Here is an 18696-nt window from a genome sequence, read left to right as displayed (position 1 = left end):
CATGGCCAAGTCAGCTTTGCATGGCATTTCCTAGGACTTCTCTGGTGGTTCAGATGGTAAAGAACCTGCTTGCGATGCAGGAGACCTGAGTGTGATCCCTGGTCAGGAAGATCCCCTGCAGGAGGAAATGGCAGCCCATTCCACTATTCTTGCCTGGAGAGTTCCACGGACAGAGGAGCCTGGTGGGCTACAGTCCCAGAGCTAGACACTTTCACTTTTTCCTTTGGCTTGGAACACCTTTCCCTCCTCTGTTCCTTCAGATTTCAGCAGAAGCATCCCGTCCTCCCGGGAGACCTCCTCTGATCTCCCTGTCCTCCCCACCATATCCTCAAGGCATCCCTGGAACCCACGGCCTGTCTCTGTGTGTGGTTATTTGGGATGAATGACTTGTTCCCTTCTCCAGGTGAACTTAGGGGAACAGGGACCCTCTCCCCAGGGTCTGGCACCGTTCCTGGTGCATGCTGGGTCCTTGATAAATATCTGGGAAGGAAGGAAGGGAAGAAGGAAAAAAACAGAAGGGAAGAAGGGAGGGAGGGAGAGAATGAGAGCGAGGAGGGGAAGCTGGGACAACAACAGGGTGGGAATCCAGTCCTCCTGCCTCCAACCCTCCCAAACTCTGGCCTAGCACCTGTCCCTGAACTAGGGCTCGAGACCCTCCCCCAGCTTCAGCGTGGAGCCCCCATTGGCCAGGCTGTCTCATGCTCACTCCTGGGGCCTCGGAGGAGCTCTTCCCAGCTTAGCAGCTGAACGCAGCTGACGAAAGCCATCCACACAGGAGGAACAGGACTCATGGCCTGGGAGTTTCAGCCAAAGCTCCGCCTTGGCCTCCCTGGCTCATGTGCCTGTTTGTGTCCCATCCTCTGCCTGGGCCTCAGTTTCCCCTTGTGCACAATGGGGAGATAAACCTTGATCTACGGGGCCTCCTTCAGAGTCAGAGCATGCAGGGAAAAGCATACATGCACAGGGGTGGGGCAGCCAAGGAACTGAGTTTCCAAAGCGGGGAAACACTTGAGGGAGCGGAGCTGGAGAGCACGTGAGGCCAGAGAACAGCCTGGACAAAGGGCTAAAGCTAGAATGTGAAAGGCCGGTTTGCAGAGTTGTGGGGAGACCGGTCTGCTGGGATATGTGTGGGACCCAGATGGGAAAGAAAGGGCTGTGACGCCTGGGTTGAAGGGTCTGGGTTTTATCCTGCTGGTCATGGGTCATGGGGAGCGAAGGAAGGTTCTTGAGCAGAGGGATGAAGTCAGGAAATCACCAGCTCAGGCAGGTAATCCTGATAAACAGAGATAAGTGTGGAGGCAGGGAGGCCAGGAAGGAGGCTGTTGCAAAGCTTGAGAGAGAAGGTGGGGCCTGAGCAGGGGCAGAGTCGCAGGGACGGGGAAGCTGCTGGAGAAAGCCTACTCCACTTTCACCTGCAGGCCCGCAGGAACCTCATACTCCTGTGGCCCCAGATGCACTCCTAGCCTCGTCTCCCCACCCCCTCCTCCCCGACTTTAGGGCTAAACCTCTCACCCACCGGGAGTTAGCTGTCATTCCTAACTTTCTCTCATCCCGGAATCTAATCCACAACCAGGTCCTTTCCATCGCAGCCCACTCTGACGTTTGGTCTGACTTTTGACTTTGGAGGTGGAACGGTCAGTCGCTCAGTCTTGTCTGACTCTTTTTGACCCCATGGACTGTAGCCCGCCAGGCTCCTCTGTCCGGGCAAGAATCCTGGAGTGGGTTGCCATTTCCTTCTCCAGGAGATCTTCCCGACCCAGGGATCGAACCCATGTCTCCTGCATGGCAGGCAGATTCTTTACCACTGAGCCACCTGGGAATTCCATACCTCCTCCTTTTTCTTCAGAATATGTGTGGGGTCCTTTCAGCCTCTGTGCTCCCCTTTAGTCCTGCCATCTTAGCAGCTTCTGGGAGGGAAGCTATTCTTAAAGGCAAATGTGACCTGGGATCCTCACTGCTTAAAAAGTCAGGCCATTAAATGATCCATCAAGGTTCTCGGTGTCCTAGCCCTCCCTCTCTGATCTACTCTCCTGATCCTCCTGCTCGTGTTCCTTATGATCCCTCCAGGCAGAGGGACTGTCTCCAGCACACGACTGAGGTGTCCTATCTTCTACACAGGTTGTTTTTTCTGTCTGCAACAGCCTCTTCTTCCTGTGTCCAGATCCGGCGGCAAAGACTTATCTTTCCCCCATGCTCCACCTTCCCCTGCTTCAGGTGAGCTTGGCAGGCACACCTCCTACCACAGAGGTGGTAAGCTCTGCCATCGTCTGTCCTGTGGGGGATTTAGACAGCGCTGGGATGGGGTGCCAGGCTGGGAGCTCTCAGTATCTGGCAGCTGGGAGGTGGGGAGGACAGACCAGCCCTTTGGACAGTGTACCTGTGCCCACATCCCCCTGGCCACCAGCTGGTGGTCTAGGTGAAGACAGAGGGTATAATGGGGCACACAGCAACTGGGCAAGGAGCTGGGGTGTGAGATGACGGTGTGTGAGTCTGTGGCGGATTCTGCGGAGGGGTGCCCAGAAGTTGTCATGGGGGCAGCAGAGCAGGTGGGCATGCTGACAGGTGTGTGAACCTGCCAGGTGGGGGGCCAGAGTTGCTGGCAGCTGCCGGCCCTGCCTGGGGTGGCTTCAGAGGCAGGGCGGGGTGGGCTGGGCTGGAGAAAGGGAACATGGGCCAGGCTGCCAGAGCAAACAGGCAAGCCTTCTGGCGCTTCCTTCCAGCAAACACCAGCTGAGAGCTGAGGGTGGGGTGGAGTGGGAGAGGCTCCGTGTTAAGGTCCCTGCAGTTGACAAAGGGGAGTCAGACCCTAGGATGTGTAAGTGTGGGAGGGGAGGGACTGCCAGCTGCTTTTGTGACCAGGGCTTCATGTCCCTGGGAGTGGTCTCTAGTGAAGAGCTGTAGGGCTCTGTCCCCACGGAGTCCTGGCTAACATTTTCCCTGACAACTTAGAGATACAGGTAGGGCTGTCTCTATGGACTGCAGAGGTGGAGGAAGAAAGGGAGAAACACAGGGAATACTAGACTTGGGATGTAAACTGTCAAGCTGTGGGACTTTCCTGGCAGTCCAGTGGCTAAGATTCTGCACTCCCGATGTAGAGGAGTTCGACCCCTGGTTGGGGAACTAGATCCCATATGCTGAAGCTAAGAATTCAAATGTTGCAAATAAAGATTCCATGAGCAACAAATAAGACACAGCGCAGCCAAAAAAGTAAATAAAAATATCACAAATAAATAAATAAAATGCTGCAAGGAGCCACGGCCAGAAAACTAGCATCACCCTACCTTAATGGCAGCAGGCTGAGCCCCAGCGGATGCCCCTGGAGACAGTCTGGGTGACCCGTCAAAAGCAGCCAAGGGCTGGACCTTGCTGCCAGCTAGTCCTTACTGATTGTCTCTATATTTGAGGAGGCGAGGCAAAGGGGAGACAGAGGAGGAGCACCGTGGCCCCATTCTGGGAGAAAGAGATCAGGAACAGGGGGGACACTGAGTAGGGGGCAGCAACGCAGGGGTTGGGCAGGCTGGACACTGGGGATTGTATGTTCGGGAAAGCGTGGACAGCTGCAGCAGCCCGGAAGGGTTTCTGGCTGCAGAGACATGAGGGGTCTGGAGTCTGAACAACCGGCCAAGTGGGCTCAGTCCGGAAATCTCTGACCTTGTACGGCCAAGGTGGATCCCAGAAATCTGGGCAGCACAGGCCAGCGTGGTGGGGGTATGTGGTTGGGGGGGGGGGCGCTGTGGTGGTGGTCGGGGCTGGGTCTCTCAAGCGGATGGTGGGAGCAGATTGCTCTCTTCTCCTCCTCCTTTTGGCGCTGTGAGGGATTTCTGCCTTCCTGCATTTGCTTCCCTGACCTGTAGCCCCTCCTCCTGGTCCCCTGGACAGACTGGAGCTCAGAGAGCACTGGAATGGGGGTCCCCCAAACCCTCCCCTGCCCTGGGCCACAGTCACTCTCCCTTGGGGTCTTGGTCAGAGGCCTACACCCCACACACCGTCAGACTTTTGGAGGGAGACCTCGGGCAGTTACGTTTCCTACTGGGGTGAGGGTGTGAGTCAAAGGTAACAAGATTGGTTTACTTTATCTATCCTGGTTGTCTGAGGAATAACCTCATCGCTGGACTTTAGAACAACAATAAAGCAAGCACAAACATCAAAAGTCTGAGTAAGCTCTGGGAGTTGGTGATGGGCAGCGAAGCCGGGCGTGCAGCAGTCCATGGAGTCGCAAAGTCAGACACGACTGAGAGACTGAACTGAACTGAACTGCAACATCAAAAGAAGGAAACATCGTCAGCTCCGGAGGAGACTTGCTTATTCACAGGCTTTTAGGTTCCCTCTGGACCCACGGTCACACTTGGCAGAGTTCGAGAAAGGGGGTAGGAAACTCCTCTATGGACGTCTCCCATCTTGCAACCCCCCAGGACCCAAGAAGGCTCAAGAGAAGGCAGCTCAGAGACAGCTCAGCTCAGCAGCCCTCCCCAGTTCCCTGCCCCGTTCCCCACCCCCACCCCGGAGCTCTGTGGCCAGTGGCCGAGGCCTTTCCGGACCTCGAGCCCTCGGCTCCCCCAAGTTCTGCGCGTTCCGCGTGGGCGGCCTCAGTTCCCCCTTCTGCAGAATGGGCGGGTGGCCCAGCCTCCGCGCCCCGGGGCGCTGCGGGGGCGGGGCGGAGGGCTCCGAGGGCGGCCGGAAGGGGTGTGAGTGCGGGGGCGGGCCCCGCGCCGCCCCGCCCCGGGGAGTGAGCCCGGCGCGCAGCATCCTGGCGGGGGCCCCGGCCGCCGCCGCCACTGCCGTCGGGGAAGGTCCCAGCGCAGTCATGGCCTGGCGCGGCGCCCGTCGGGGTCCGAGCCCCCCGCGCCCCGCGCAGTAGCCCCTCGGAGAGGCGGCCCCCACTGTGCCGACGGCGCAGACGGCCGGGCGGGCGGCATGGAGGAGGCGCACCTGCTCCCGGCCGCCGACGTGCTGCGCCGCTTCTCGGTGACGGCCGAGGGCGGCCTGAGCGCGGAGCAGGTGACCTGCGCGCGGGAGCGCTACGGCCCTAACGGTGAGAGCGCGGACCAGGCGGGGACAGCGGGGGCCTCGCGCGCTGCGGTCTCGGCCCTCCCCCCCAACCCACCCCGGCACGGTGGCCGAGGAGCGGTCCTCGCCCCTCCCAGCCATCGGCCCCCGCGGGCGGGCGGGCAGGAAGCGAGGGCTCCGGAAACCTCTGCAGACGCTTTTGGGGCTCCCGGCGGGGCCGCGCTGCACCTTCGCCGGGGAAGGAGGTGCGGGTTCCGGGTTCGGAGACCGGACGCCTGGCTCCCCCACCCCGATCTCCTCCCTCGGGGCCCAGGGACCTGTGCGGCCCTTCGGGGCTTCCCACCTCCATCCCGGTCGCGGTCCACTCCCGCAGGTCCTCGCCCACCTCCGTCGCCGCTCCGCGCTGCATCCCCGCGCCGCCGCAGCCCGCCGGAGTCCGGCAGGTGCGCACACCGAGGTCAGCTGGAGGGGGACCAGCCGGAGACCCTGAGGTCCCGCCTCCCAGCTGACCCCGAGGGTCTCCCTCGAGGGCTCAATAAAACGCCCGGAAGGTGCAGCTTGTCAGCTGGCAGCTTGGGTGCCCCCACCCCCATCCCCAGGTCTTCCTCTTTCTGCCACCGGGCGGATGTGGCTGGCGGGAGTCGGTGGTGGGGGCTTTGAACTGCTGAGGCGGGAGACCCACCTCCCTGCAGGGTGGCAGGTTCGAGGCCACGCAGTGGGAGTTGCTTGGGGAGGCCTTTCCTTCCTGGGTGACCTGGAGCCACGCCTGCCCCGTCTCTGATCTGGAGGGAGCCTTGGGCGCTGTTGCTGTTTGGGAGAGCAAGGTGTCATCCTTTCTCGTGTTCAATGGCATGTGGAATTCTCCCCCGGCCCGAAGGCGCTGGCCAGTGCCTGTACTGTCCAGACGTGGCCCTGGGAAGGTGGAATATGCAGAGGTCCCTCCCCAAGTCACTTCCAGGCAGGATTTTACCCCCTTCGTCCACCCCTAGGGCTCGGGGTCCCTAGGGGTCCAGAGAGAAATGTCATCTCCATCCCCAGCGTGCAGATCTTTCAGATCTTGGGGACTCACCCTGGCAGGGCTCCCCTCCAGCCAGAGGGGAGGTTCTCTGGCCGGTGTGTCTCACTGCCCAGGGCTGGCTTGAAAATTGCAAAGAGCTGTCAGAAAGGGAGCTTTGGGTTTTGTATTGGTTTATGACAACCACCTCTTATATAAATATTATCTTTCTGGAGCAGAAATCCTTTTTCAAAAAAATTAGCTGCTATATTTAGTTGAGCTGTGGGAGGAACTAGGGAGATAAATATTATTTAATATCCCCCATTAGTGACTTGGCAGGCAGGGTGTCCTTGCCGGAGGAGTGCAGGGCAAGCTGAGCTGGTCCCCCAGCTCATGGGTTGAGGGGGGCGGTCAGGGCAGCAGAGCTGGGGTTCCACCGCCTCCTCTGTGTGGCCTCCCGCTCGGGGAGTCCTGATTCCCAAAGGAAACTGGAGGCCCAGCCCTTCTCCAGAACCGTACAGAGGTTGCCCTGCCTTACCCTGGCCAACACCCTTCTCCTTTCTGGCCCTTTCTGGCCCCCATGTCTCCCTGAAGAGGGGAAGCTGACTGAGACGAGGGAGCCTTAGTTCTCACCCATGTTGTCTGGTTTAGGTGAGAGGATTTTAGGGTGCCCTGGCCGGTGATGGATAAGGATGTCGGGGCAGTGTGTAGGTCCAGAGAGGTGGATGTGCGTTTTGGGGAGGGCGGTAGGAAAAGTTGGGGAGCGGCTATTCCTGGGCTCCTCCAGTTCCACTGTGCTTTGATGGTAGTAAAAATAAAAGCTAATGTTCACTGAGTATTTACTCTGTGCCAGGCACTGGTCTTAGCACTTTTCATCTCTTGTCTTCTTTCCTTTCTAAAAACAACTGCTGTCATCCCCATTTTACAGAGGGGGTAACTGAGGCACCAGGAGGTTAGACAGGTTACCTAAGGTCACCTAGTAAATGGAGCTAATCCTGGGTGCCTGCCCCTCTCTGGGTCTCGCTTTCCCTGTCAGTTCAAGGGGGTCACAGTTTCTTCAGACTCTGGGACCCTGGAGTAGGGGCCTGTGCTCGGAGCTGGGGTCAGCTAGACAGGAGCTAGTGGAACCTTCTGCTCACCTTTTCCCTGCACCACCCCCCCCCCCCCCCCCCTGCTCCTCCAAGGGCTTTTTCCTCAGGAAGCATTCCAGGGCTCTGGAAGTCCTCAGATGAGGAGAAGGGAGCTCTTCCTGCCTCAGGGTCTCCTCCCCTCCCAGCCCTGGCCTGAGGAGGAGGCCTGGGCGCCCCACACGGCCTATGGAGTGAGGCTGACAGGGTTTCAGGCCCTAGCTCTGCCCCTTCATAGCTGTGCAATCCTGGACCAACTGCCTTGCCTCTCTGTGCCTCTATTTGCTCACTGTCAGTGAGGCTACGATAGGACCTGTGCCACAGAGTTATTTGTGAGTGTTTGCGTACACCGAGCCCTCCCTTATTGTGGCAGGGGAGGAGCCTGGCGTGGCTCTGGGCCAGAAGCCCGGGGGGGGGGGGGGGGGGGGGGGGGGGGGCGGGGAAGGACCTGCTGGTGGAGGGGACACCCCAGGGACTAGTGTCCCCCCCACCCCAGGAGTCTATGCACCTGCAAAGTCGTTAGTGCTAGAAACCACAAGGAAGTCATTTGCTTAAGTCCTAAAGTTCGCAAGTTCTGCCGGCAGAGGAGGGTGTGGGGTCCTTCTCCCCGTCCTCTGAGCGGGGAGGGGGCGTCCGTCAGTGAGTGTGCCTGGAGTTGTTCCCCCACACCCTCACTGTCCCCCCATCTGTCTGCACCCCGGCATGTAGCCATGCCCTCTGAGGCCTCGACCAGGCAGTAAGTGGGAGGCTCCTGGCCTCTTGCGAGCCCATCTTTCTCGGCAGGTCCCAGAGGTACCCAGGGTGGGGTGTGCAGGGGGGATTTCTACAAGCTTTCAACTGATTTTTTTGTTTTGTTTGTTTTTGACCATGGCTTGTGGGATCTTAATTCCCTGACCAAGGATTGAACCCAGGCCTTGGGCAGTGAGAGTGTGGAGTCCTAACCACTGGACTGTCAGGGAATTCCCTCAACTTATTTTTTGAATAAAAATGGGCACACAGTGCCACATGCAAAAAGTCCCCAAGGTGTAGGGTAAATGCTCCCCAGCCCTGTCCCCACAAACCCCTCCCGGCAGCCCTAGTGTCTCCTTCCCAAGATATCCTTTGCGCACACACCTCTGGGTCTGTGATCGATGGTCTTTTTTTACGTGAAAGGGAGTGGATTTTGAGGGCCTTTTGCCCCTCTTCTCCTTGTGACAGTCACTCTTGTGGATGGTTCCATGTGGAGCATCCTTGGGCTTTCTAGTGGCTTCGCAGAGTTTCTTCACATGGCCGTTCCAGCATTTCTTCCCTTTGGCTTCTCATGGGTTTAGGGTTTGTGTGAAGCCTCTGTTATCACACACATAAGGCGTATCCTTGTCCTCATGTCATTTCACACTCTGAAAATCACCAAAGGACAGATTCCTAGAAGTGGAATTGCTGGGTCCAAGGAAGTGTGTATTTTCCATGTTGACAGCTGTTGCCACACTGTTCTTCATAAAGTTGCACTGGTTGGCCTACCTGTTTCCCCACCACCCCACCAACACACTACCTTATCAGATGCCAATCTGAGAGAAGGTGGCCTCTCACAGTCATCCTTTGCATTTTTCTTTTTGCAAATCCTATTGGGCATTTTACTGTATATATTTAGGAGCCCTTGACCCTCTTTGTGTCCATGGATGGGCTGCCTATCATTCCTGCTGGACGTGAGCCTCGGCAGGAGGCAGGACTGGGTTGGGCCATCACCCCCCAAAGCGCCCTTATCCCAGAGCCCAGAGATGTAGGGGTCAGGTGAGGTCCCTGGAGGTCTCTGCCGGGAAGGCAGTGTTTTGGTTTAAGGGGGCTGGTGGAGGGGCTGTGACGGGGGCAGGTGCCTGCCTTCCTGGGCCTCAGCCTGCCCATCTGTGCAGTGGGTCCTGGAGCTCCAGGGCCGCCACGTGGGAGGGATGGTCTTGATTTAGATTCCTGCGGGTGGTGACTTGGCTGTGACCTTATCTCCTGCCCTCAGCTGAGGCACCCACTTCCTTGGCCCCACTGTTGTCTGTAGGGCAGAGACACGACCCTGAGATCCCCTATAGGGGCTTCACAGGTGTGAAGAGCCTTCAGGCTTCACCCTAGTTCTCACACCTTTGTTGGGCAGCCTTGGCACACACCCCCCCGCCCCTCTGCACCAGCCCTGCCCCTGTAGAACCCCAAGCCCGTGTACCAGCAGCTCTCTGAGGCATGGCCAGGTGTGCCCACAGTACCGTGGGTACACAGTTGCCTTGCCAACACTTCGCCTCTGGGGCCTGGTCAGCCAGGTAGGACTGACCACTCCAGGTGGGGCCTGGAGACCAGGGACAGGCCAGGCGGGTGGGGTGGGGTCTGCCCAGGCAAGGCCTCTCCCTGACTTTGCAAATGAGAGTTTAATTGCTCTGCAAATTTACCTTTAAGGAAGACCTTGGTGAGCACTCACCTCACCCGGCTGGAACCTGGCTAGAACCAACATTTAGAAGCCGAAATACCAGTTTCCAATGGAGGAAGAAGTAGAGGGGGGAATTAAGGGAGCAGGTGGTGAGTGGAGCTTGGGGGCAGTCTTGGCCTTGCACCTCCCTTCTCCTGGATTCTGGGCTGTGCCCCAAGGGCTGAACCGTGGGGCAAGTGAATAAACAATTCTGTGAGGCTCTGGGTGGACTTAGGGATGACTCAGCCTCTGCCTGAGTACCTAGAGGTATGCCGGTGCTGGAGCAGGAGGCAACATTGATGACCAGCGAGAGAAGGACTCTTCCAGGAAGCCCTCCTGGAAGTTCCGATGAGGAAATGGGGAGGTACCCTGCACAGAAGGGACTCTGAAAGCAAAATCTTGGAGCGGGGCAAAACCAGGGGCAGCCCTGAGGCATCTTGCTTGGCGGGTGGAGGGAGGGCTGGCCATCTAAGATACGAGAGTGATTCTGGACAGGTGAGTCCAGGAAGGTCTTGAAGGTTGGTCTTTATCTTATAGGCCCAGGAGAGCCATGGAAGATCAGTGAGCAGGGTAGGGTCATTCATTCATTCTATTTTATTGAGTGCCCACTGTGTGCCAAGTGCTGTCCCAGGTGCTAGGGATACAGGAACTTCTGTTCACTTGTCATGGCTAAGGTTTGCTGAGCATTCACCATGCGCTGTGCTTCATACATGTTATGCAACCTCATGAGGTGGTTGCTGTTATTATCCTCATTTTCCAGACAGGGAAACTGAGGCACAGTCAGGCTTAAAGTGACTTGCCCATGGTCACAGAACTACCAAGATAATAGGATTTGAACTCCAGTCCTTGGACCGGATTCTCTGCTCTAAGCCGCCAAGTTTCTCTGATCACATTCCAGGACCCTACAGGCCAGCCCCGCATCGGGTATTTGTGGACAGGGAATGATTCAGTCTGGCAAGAGTTCCGCAGAGTAGGGTTTGGTCAGGAGAGGTCACCATATGAACGATTCAGGCAATACTGGGGGGAGTCATATACCCCCGGATTGGCCCAGCGGGAGTCTGGGAGGGGTGGCACCTCTTGTTATGGTCCTGGCCCATGAGGCTTGGTGGATGGCATCAAGAGATGGGGCATTCTCCTTGGAAGGGCCAGCTGATGATGGCTTCTAGCCCAACAGTCAGGACATGGGAGATTATGATCCTTCCGGTGATCTTGACCGGGGGAGGCTCAGGGACCACTGGGGTGGGAAGTCAGGACAGTCTAGGAGTGAGTGCAAGAGGTCCAGAGCACGGGTTTGAGAGCCAGACTGCCCGAGCTCAAAACCCTTCCCTGACACTCCCAGCTGTGTGACCGTGAGGTAGGCACTCAGCCTCTCTGCGCTTCTGCTCTGTAAAATGGGAGTAATAATCACATCCTCTTTCCTGGCTTGTTTGAGAATCGCACCAGAGCAGTGCACACGAGGAGGCGATCATCCTGTCTGTGGAGCACCTCCTCACGTGTTAGGTGCACACCGCGCTGCCGTTCCTCTCTGGAGATGAAGTAGGCATGGGGCACACTGCTTGGCATAGGAGTGCTCAGTCGCTCGGCGGTGTCTGATTCTTTGTGGCCCCGTGGACTGTAGGCCGCCAGACTCCTCTGTCCATGGAATTTCCCAGGCAGGAATACTGGAGTGGGGTGCCATTGCCTTCTTTAGGGGATCTTCCCGACCCAGAGATCGAACCCACCTCTCTTGCCTCTCAGGCATTAGCAAGTGGATTCTTTATCACTAGTGCCATCTCGGAAGTTCTTTGGTATATATAGTAGGTGCTTAATAACTGTGACTCAGTAATGATAATAATGCTTATTCACACAGCAGCCTGCAGGGAGGGGGTGGTACTCCATCTTCCAAATGAGGCCCAGGGGCCCCCGGGGAGCCAGCTGCTCAGACAGGACTGGAAGCCCGTGCATTTCAGGAGCAGGGACGGGCCCTCCTGCACGGATGGGTGGGGCATCTGCAGTGACCTCATGGCTTACTGAGCCTGCCGATGCCTTGCTCTACCCCTGTAGAGGCCAGATCTGGGGAGAAGAGGGTATCGGTCAGGATCGGCCAGGTTATCCTGCATTACAACCCCCAGATTTCAGTGGCTTGAAACAATCCAGGTCATCTCTTGCTCACAGTGTGCACACACACCTCCGTGCAGCCGAGTGTCTCCTGACTCTGACTCAGGTTCACAGAGCAGATACCGTCACACAGGTGCTGGTTGCTAGAGCAGAGGGTCAGAGAGCTCCAGACTGTGCGGTCCAGGGGGCAGCCACTAGCCTTGTGTGGCTGTTTGAGTTTCAATGAATGAAAATTAATTTAAAATATACCTACTGGGACTTTCCTGGCTGTCCAATGGCTTAAGACTCGGCTGCCAACGCAGGGGGCCCAAGTTTGATCCCTTGTCAAGGAACTAGATTCCACATGCCACAGTGAAGATGGAAGATCCCACACGCTGCCACCAAGGCCTGGCACAGCGAAATGATTAAATATTTTAAAATAATAATAAAGGAAAAAAATGTCGCTACTTAGTCACAGGAGCTACATTCCCAGTGCTCAATAGCCCCATGTGGCTGGTGGCTACCGTATCAGACAGCATGGCTGTAGGACTCTTCCATCACCGCAGGAAGTTCCACTGGATGGTGCCATTCGCCAACAGTTCTACATTCCAGCCCAAACTAACACACATCCTTCTTTTTGCAACTCGAATGGGAAGATGGGACGTGCAGTCCTACTGTGTGTCCACACGGCGGGGAGAATGAGAAGCCCCGGGGGGATAGCGTGATAACGACCACCAAGTGTGGACTTTGGATCGGGCTGCGGGTCAGCAGAAGGGGACAGTCAGGTGGAAGGGGAGAGGGAGGAGACCCGGTGAGACCAGCAGGTGGAGGGCAGTTTGCAGTGGGGAGCAGAGCTGGTGGCTGCTTCCCAGGTGTTCAGATGGTAAACTGTCTGCCTGCAATGTGGGAGACCCAGGTTCGATCCCTGGGTTGGGAAGATCCCCTGGAGAAGGAAATGGCAACCCACTCCAATTTTCCACTCTTGCCTGGAAAATTCCATGGATGGAGAGGAGCCTGGTAAGCTATAGTCCATGGGGTCGCCAAGAGTCAGACACGACTGAGCAACTTCACTCGCTAGAGCTGTTATGTTCCTGAACAGGTCTCCCAACCCTAGGCCTCACCCCTATCCAGAAAAAATGCCCTGAGGTGGCCTCGAGGCTACACGCCAGCAGAGGGAGGGGCTACGTAGACGGAGGGAGGGGTTCAGGTGAGACTTGCAGATAAACTCTTCCTTAAGTCAGGAATCCTAAAGACACCTGCAGAGGTTGAGGGGTTGAGGAACTCCAAGCAGACATGTGCTCTGAGGCTGGGGCATGGCTGAGATGACCTCTAAAGGACCCTGCTCCATTGGAGAATTGGCCCAGAAGCCAGGGCTGGCCCTCCTCCTGCCTTTCCTGTTCGCTTTAGCTAAATAGATCAGAAGGAAAAAGTCTGTTTGATTTTAATCTCAACGCAGGACACTGGAGATTACATTTTCCACGGAAAATGTCAGCTGTTGCCTAAAATAGGACTTTGGAGAAAATGCTAGAAAGTGTATTTTTAGGTTATATGTTTTCCTCCTGGATTCCTGCGGCCCAGTGGGCTGCTCAGTACTCCCCATGGTTCAGCTGCCAGGTGCAGACCCCAGACCTTCCAAACAGGTGGTCAGGGTAGGGGCCGCCCGTGGGAAGAAGTGCTAGCTGGTGCTTAAGCTAGAAGCAGGTGGGCAGAGGCAAGGACCCATGTCAGTGAGGAGGAGGAAGAGCCAGCCTGGGGTGGGGCCTCAGGGTCTGCGTTGCTAACAAGCTCCCGGGTGACCCTGAAGCTGCTGGCCTAGGGACTGTCCTGGGAATAGCACAGGACAAAAGGAGACAGGGTCAGTTAGGCTCGATCTGAGAGAGCCCTCTGACAGCCCTGGGCAGGTCCTGAGATCAGCAGAAGGAGGGAGAAACCCGTCCAGGGCCCCTTCCCACAGACCCACTGTTCTGCCTGTAATCCGAGTCCCCGGTCGGGAAAGAAGACTCCTCGAAACAATGCAACTTGCAATAGGGGAATTTATTACTGACTCAAGCCAGGGCCTCCCGCCCTCACCAAGTGTGTGAGGACGAAAAGGCCCCGAGCCCCAGTTCTCTCGGGTATTTATTAGGTCAAAAAAGCAGCAGGTAGTTGGCGCAAGTGGATTGGTTACACAGTTGCAAGGTAATTTTTGTTGGCCCAACGTGGGGCTTTCAGCTTTCCCCTGATAGGTTCCCTTTTTCTTGCTAGGCATATGTTGATTGGCTCCAGGAGGCCTGATAATTATGTTACCCCGGGAAACCAGGCCTACTCCTAATCTAGGCTGCCTGTCATGGCGTTAGCCGTGACAGCCTCACACCACAAACACCCTTGCTTGCTGTGTGACCTTGTTCAAGCCACGCATCCACTCTGGACCTCAGTTCTTGCACCTGCAAGACAGGATCGGCATCCCCACCCACCTCCCCTTTAGGCTGTTGGGAAGATTCCCAGACTCAGCTACTGGGGCAGCCAGCTCTACCTGTAACATGGCTTCAGGTGGAGGACCTGGAGGTCCAGGAGGACCTGGACCATGACTCCAGGCTTCAGGACCTGGAGGAGATGAAAGTGGAGCCTGTAAGGGGACAGTAGGTCCTTGTGGTGTTTGGAGACATGGTTCTTCAAAATATCCTGTGGGTCTGGGCCTCGGCAGGCTGGCTGGGTCCTCTCTGAGCCTGCTGGAGCGGAGGGCCTGGGAGGGGACAAGCTGACAGTCAGCCTCCTGGAACTGAATCCCGGGGCGCTGGCTGCTGAGGTCGTGCCCAGGGAGCCCCGGGTGGGGTGGGCAGTGCTGCGGGCCTTGTCCCCTTGGTCCTGGAGAAGCAGGTGTGTCAGAGGTGGCCTGAGCCAGTTTTCTCAATTTGAACGAAGGGGCCACCCTACCGTGGGTAGGGGGACATTGAACAGGACTGGGTGGGCATCTGAGAAAGGGCAGTGCAGGGAGCCCTGAGAACTATCAACTCCCTGTGTGACCTCAGGGTTCCCATCTTCTCCAGGTCTCAATTTCCCCTCTGTGCAATGGAGGAGGAACTGGCATGGATGGTCTGGAGGGCCCTGGCTCAGTTCTTGCCCCAGGATGAGTCAGGTCACAGCAGGCCATCTTCAACCAGAGTCAGGTGGGGGAGGGATGTGAAAGTATCCGGGCTCAAACCACGTGTTCTGTGACCTCAGAAACCTGGGGGGAATGTGTCCTGCCCATCGTGGGGGTTCTGGTGGGCACCGCAGGGAAGGGACTGCTCAGACTCCTCTCGGTAACCCAGTCATTTCTTGTCTCCTCATGGCTCCTGTGGCTGCCTGGATCCTGCAGAACTCCCGACTGAGGAAGGTGAGGCTGGGGGCCAGGGCGGCCTGCAAGGGCACCAGATGACACCCCGGGCCAGTCACCGTCAGGCGGTGTCCTCCCCTCCCAGGCGGGTGGGGCCTGGCTGAGTCCCCAGCGTTGCCCCTCTGTGCCTCTCAGGGCCTCGGATTCTCCCCATTCAAATGGGAGGGAGGGAGTGGGCCACCGCAGCTCCGCATGGACGTGGTCGGTCAGGAGCCCAGCCCTCATGCGGTGCTCCCGTTCGCAGGGAAGTCCCTGTGGGAGCTCGTGCTGGAACAGTTCGAGGACCTCCTAGTTCGAATCCTGCTGCTGGCCGCCCTGGTCTCCTTCGTAAGTAGCCCTTTCCCACGGCATCAGGCAGCCTGGGCCGGGGAGCGGGTCCAGGCAGTGCTCAGAGGCCCAGGCTCTGAGCCACAGGCTGTCCTCTCGGCGGTGGGCATCCCTGGGCCCCTGTGAATCCCCTTTGTTGTTCAGTTGCTCAGTTGTGTCTGACTCTTTGTGACCCCATGAACTGCAGCATGCCAGGCTTCCCTATCCTTCAATAATATCTCCCAGAGTTTGCTCAAATTTATGTCCATTGGGTTGGTGATACCATCTAACCATCTCATCCTCTGTGACCCCATTCTCCTGTCCTCAATTTTTCCCAGCATCAGGGTCTTTTCCAATGAGTTGGCTCTTCCAATCAGGTGGCCAAAGTATTGGAACTTCAGCTTCAGCATTTCCTTTAGGATTGACTGGTTTGATCTCCTTGCAGTCCAAAGGACTCTCAAGAGTCTTCTCTAGCACCACAGTTTGAAAGCATCAGTTCTTTGCCCAGCCCCTGCCCTTGCCCAAATTCTAGCAGCCCCCACAGTGGACTCCCGGCTCTCATCTGTCCCCTCCAGCCCCTCTTCCACCCTGGCTTTCAGAGTGAGCTTGCAAAAGCACACCTGACCCCACCCCTCCCTGCCTTAGTGCAGGGTTTCTCAGCAACAACACCATTGGCTTCTTGGACCAGACAATTCTCTGTGTCAGGGGCCGTCCTGTGTACTGTAGAGTGTTTACCAGCATCGCTGGCCTCTGCCCACCAGGTGCCATTAGCACCCCATGGTTGTGATAGTCATGTCTACGGATATTGCCGATTGTGGGGGGTGAATCCCCCGGGGTGAGAGCGTATGCAATACCTTCCATCGCTCCTCAGAGAGACGTTGGACCTCAACCTCCCGCAGCTGCCTCCTGGCTGCTGCTCCCCATTGCTGCCCCCCATGCGCCATGCCTAGGCTCCTTCTGGACCCGCAGGGCCATGGGCCCACGGTGGAGTGGTGGGGAGGGGGGCACTGGTGGCTGAGCAGCAGAGACCCAAGGGTCATGCAGGGAATGGAGTCCAGAGGGTGGTGTGACTCCTGCTCCCAGCCCTGCCCTCCAGCCGGCAGGGGCCCAGCCCACAAAGTGTGACCATCCTGGACACTCACTGTCCTTTGGAAATTGAGGACTCCTACTAGAAAAGTCTATCCAGGCCGGTGCCCAATACAGCCAAGCCAAAAGGGTTCTGGTACCGCCTCCTTAGAACAGATGGACACATGGAGGCCTGGAGAAGATGACAAGTACCCACTTGGGCCATGAGGTGGGAACAGACTGGAACCAGGTCTCCTGCCTCCAGGCCTGGGCTCTGGCTGGTCCTCTGACCGTGGTCCTCTGACCAAAGGGCCATGAACCTGAATTTGCAGCAGGATCACCTGGGCTGCTTCAAACAGACTGCTGCAGTCCACCCCAGAGTTTCTGACTCAGTAGGTCTGGGATGGACCCCAGGAATTTGCATTTCTAACAGGTTCCCAGGTGATGCTGCTGCTGGTCTGGGCCCCACACTTGGAGAACCACAGTCAGGCCAACTGTGGCCCCACAACCCTGAGAGTGGGTGGCGTGGGACGTGGGCTGTGGTGGTCACTACCTGGAGGGAGTAGTGACCAAGCCAAGGCCTTCTGAGAGCAGACCTCTCCAAGTCCAGGGCTCCCCAGGGGTACTTCCTCCCAAACGGGAGCAGACAGACCCAGTGTACACAGGAAATGGCAGGCAGACCCTGGCCCATGGCATAGCTGCCACTCACCAGCTCTGATCCCAACAGGTCCTGGCCTGGTTTGAGGAGGGCGAGGAGACCACGACAGCCTTCGTGGAGCCCCTGGTCATCATGCTGATCCTTGTGGCCAATGCGATCGTGGGCGTGTGGCAGGTGGGAGACTCAGGGGTGGGGCTGCGTCCTGGGGTCTCCCAGCTGCTCGGTGTCACCTTCACCTGGTCCTGGAACCCTGCAGGTCCTTCTGCTTCCAGATCCATCCCAGGCCCCAAGGGGTGTTCTTCCAAGGGGGTGGCCTGCTAGGGCCAGCAGGGATAGACAGCCTTCCTGCCTCTGCAGGAACGCAACGCAGAGAGTGCCATCGAGGCCCTCAAGGAGTATGAACCTGAGATGGGCAAGGTGATACGCGCGGACCGCAAGGGTGTGCAACGCATCCGTGCCCGGGACATCGTCCCTGGAGACATCGTGGAAGTGGCAGGTGCTTCGGGGGTATTCTTGCATTATGAGATGCTAATGAGCCCACCCTTCTCTTTCTGACTGTATGTTGTAGAGGGGGGCTGTTGGATCCCTCTACAGCTCTTTAGCCAGAACCCCATCGGATGGATAAGGGGACTGTAAGCCAGGGGACAGCTCACCCTGCCTCCCAGCCCGGGCCTTGGCTTCCGGGAGCCCTGCTGGCTTTCCTGGGAAGGGGTACCCAGAGCCACACTCAGCCAAGCCATTCTCCCTCCACAGTGGGAGACAAAGTGCCTGCCGACCTCCGTCTCATCGACATCAAGTCCACCACGCTGAGAGTGGACCAGTCCATCCTGACCGGTGAGGCCCAGAGGCCAGGGGATGGGAGGACTTCACACGGGGCTTCTTGTTTCTTTTTTAAAATATTTATTTATGTATGTGTGTATTTGTCTACACCAGGTCTTAGTTGTGATTTTGATCTTTAGTTGCGGCATGTGGGATCTAGTACCCCGACCAGGGACTGAACCCAGGCACCCGGCAAAGGGGAGTGTGGAGTCTCAGTCACTGGACCACCAGGGAAGTCCCAGGCTACTCATTTCTGATTCCATATCCAGGTGAATCTGTGTCTGTGACCAAGCACACGGACGCCATCCCAGACCCCAGAGCTGTCAACCAGGACAAGAAGAACATGCTGTTTTCTGTAAGTGCCTTATAATAAAAATAATAACATTTAGATGAATCAGTTAAAGCCCTGTGGGAAAGAACCTCACGATCATTGAGAATACATGGACATTTCTAGTCATAATAATAGCTGTGTTTACTGGAGGCTGTGTGCTTGGCCCTGTTCTAAGACCTTTACCTGTATTAATTTATTTTATACTCACATCATCTTTGAATTGAGTACACTTGTCTGCATTTTCCAGCAAGGAAACAGGCACAGAGAGGTTAAATAAGTTTCCCAAGGTCACACAGCCAGTGAGCGGCAGAGCTGGGATGTGGACTCAGCCATCTGACCCCAGAGTTTTTCTCCTGCCTGCTAGGCTTATCCTGCTTTAAGGTGGAGAGGGGCAGAGCTTGTGTGTAGTCACTCAACGGAGTCCTCGAGAGAGAGGCCCATTGCCAAAATGGTGGAGGATGTCAGGAACCATTCGTTTCTCAGATAAGAAAACTGATCCCTAAGACAAGACACCAGGGAGAGTGTCTGCTCAGGGAGAG

The 18696-nt window shown here is 57.0% G+C and overlaps 1 protein-coding gene across 3 annotated transcripts in view; it reads left to right on the top strand.

The window, feature by feature from the left end:
* Positions 1-4749: 4749 nt before the first annotated feature.
* ATP2A3 (ATPase sarcoplasmic/endoplasmic reticulum Ca2+ transporting 3) overlaps positions 4750-18696 on the top strand; it is a 34510-nt gene continuing 20563 nt past the window's right edge. For all 3 annotated transcript variants that reach the window (XM_043903419.1, XM_043903421.1, XM_043903420.1), the window contains exons 1-7: positions 4750-5032; positions 14961-14978; positions 15223-15305; positions 17077-17181; positions 17365-17503; positions 17761-17841; positions 18096-18181. In XM_043903419.1, coding sequence (XP_043759354.1) covers positions 4915-5032; positions 14961-14978; positions 15223-15305; positions 17077-17181; positions 17365-17503; positions 17761-17841; positions 18096-18181 — 630 coding nt within the window. In that variant the 5' untranslated portion in view covers positions 4750-4914. The remainder of the gene's footprint in view (positions 5033-14960; positions 14979-15222; positions 15306-17076; positions 17182-17364; positions 17504-17760; positions 17842-18095; positions 18182-18696) is intronic.

The sequence above is a fragment of the Cervus elaphus genome, chromosome 5 (genome assembly GCF_910594005.1).
Source record: "Cervus elaphus chromosome 5, mCerEla1.1, whole genome shotgun sequence".
NCBI lineage: Eukaryota > Metazoa > Chordata > Mammalia > Artiodactyla > Cervidae > Cervus > Cervus elaphus.
The sequence above is the reverse complement of the archived record's forward strand: the minus strand, read 5'-3'. Positions and strand labels throughout refer to the sequence as shown.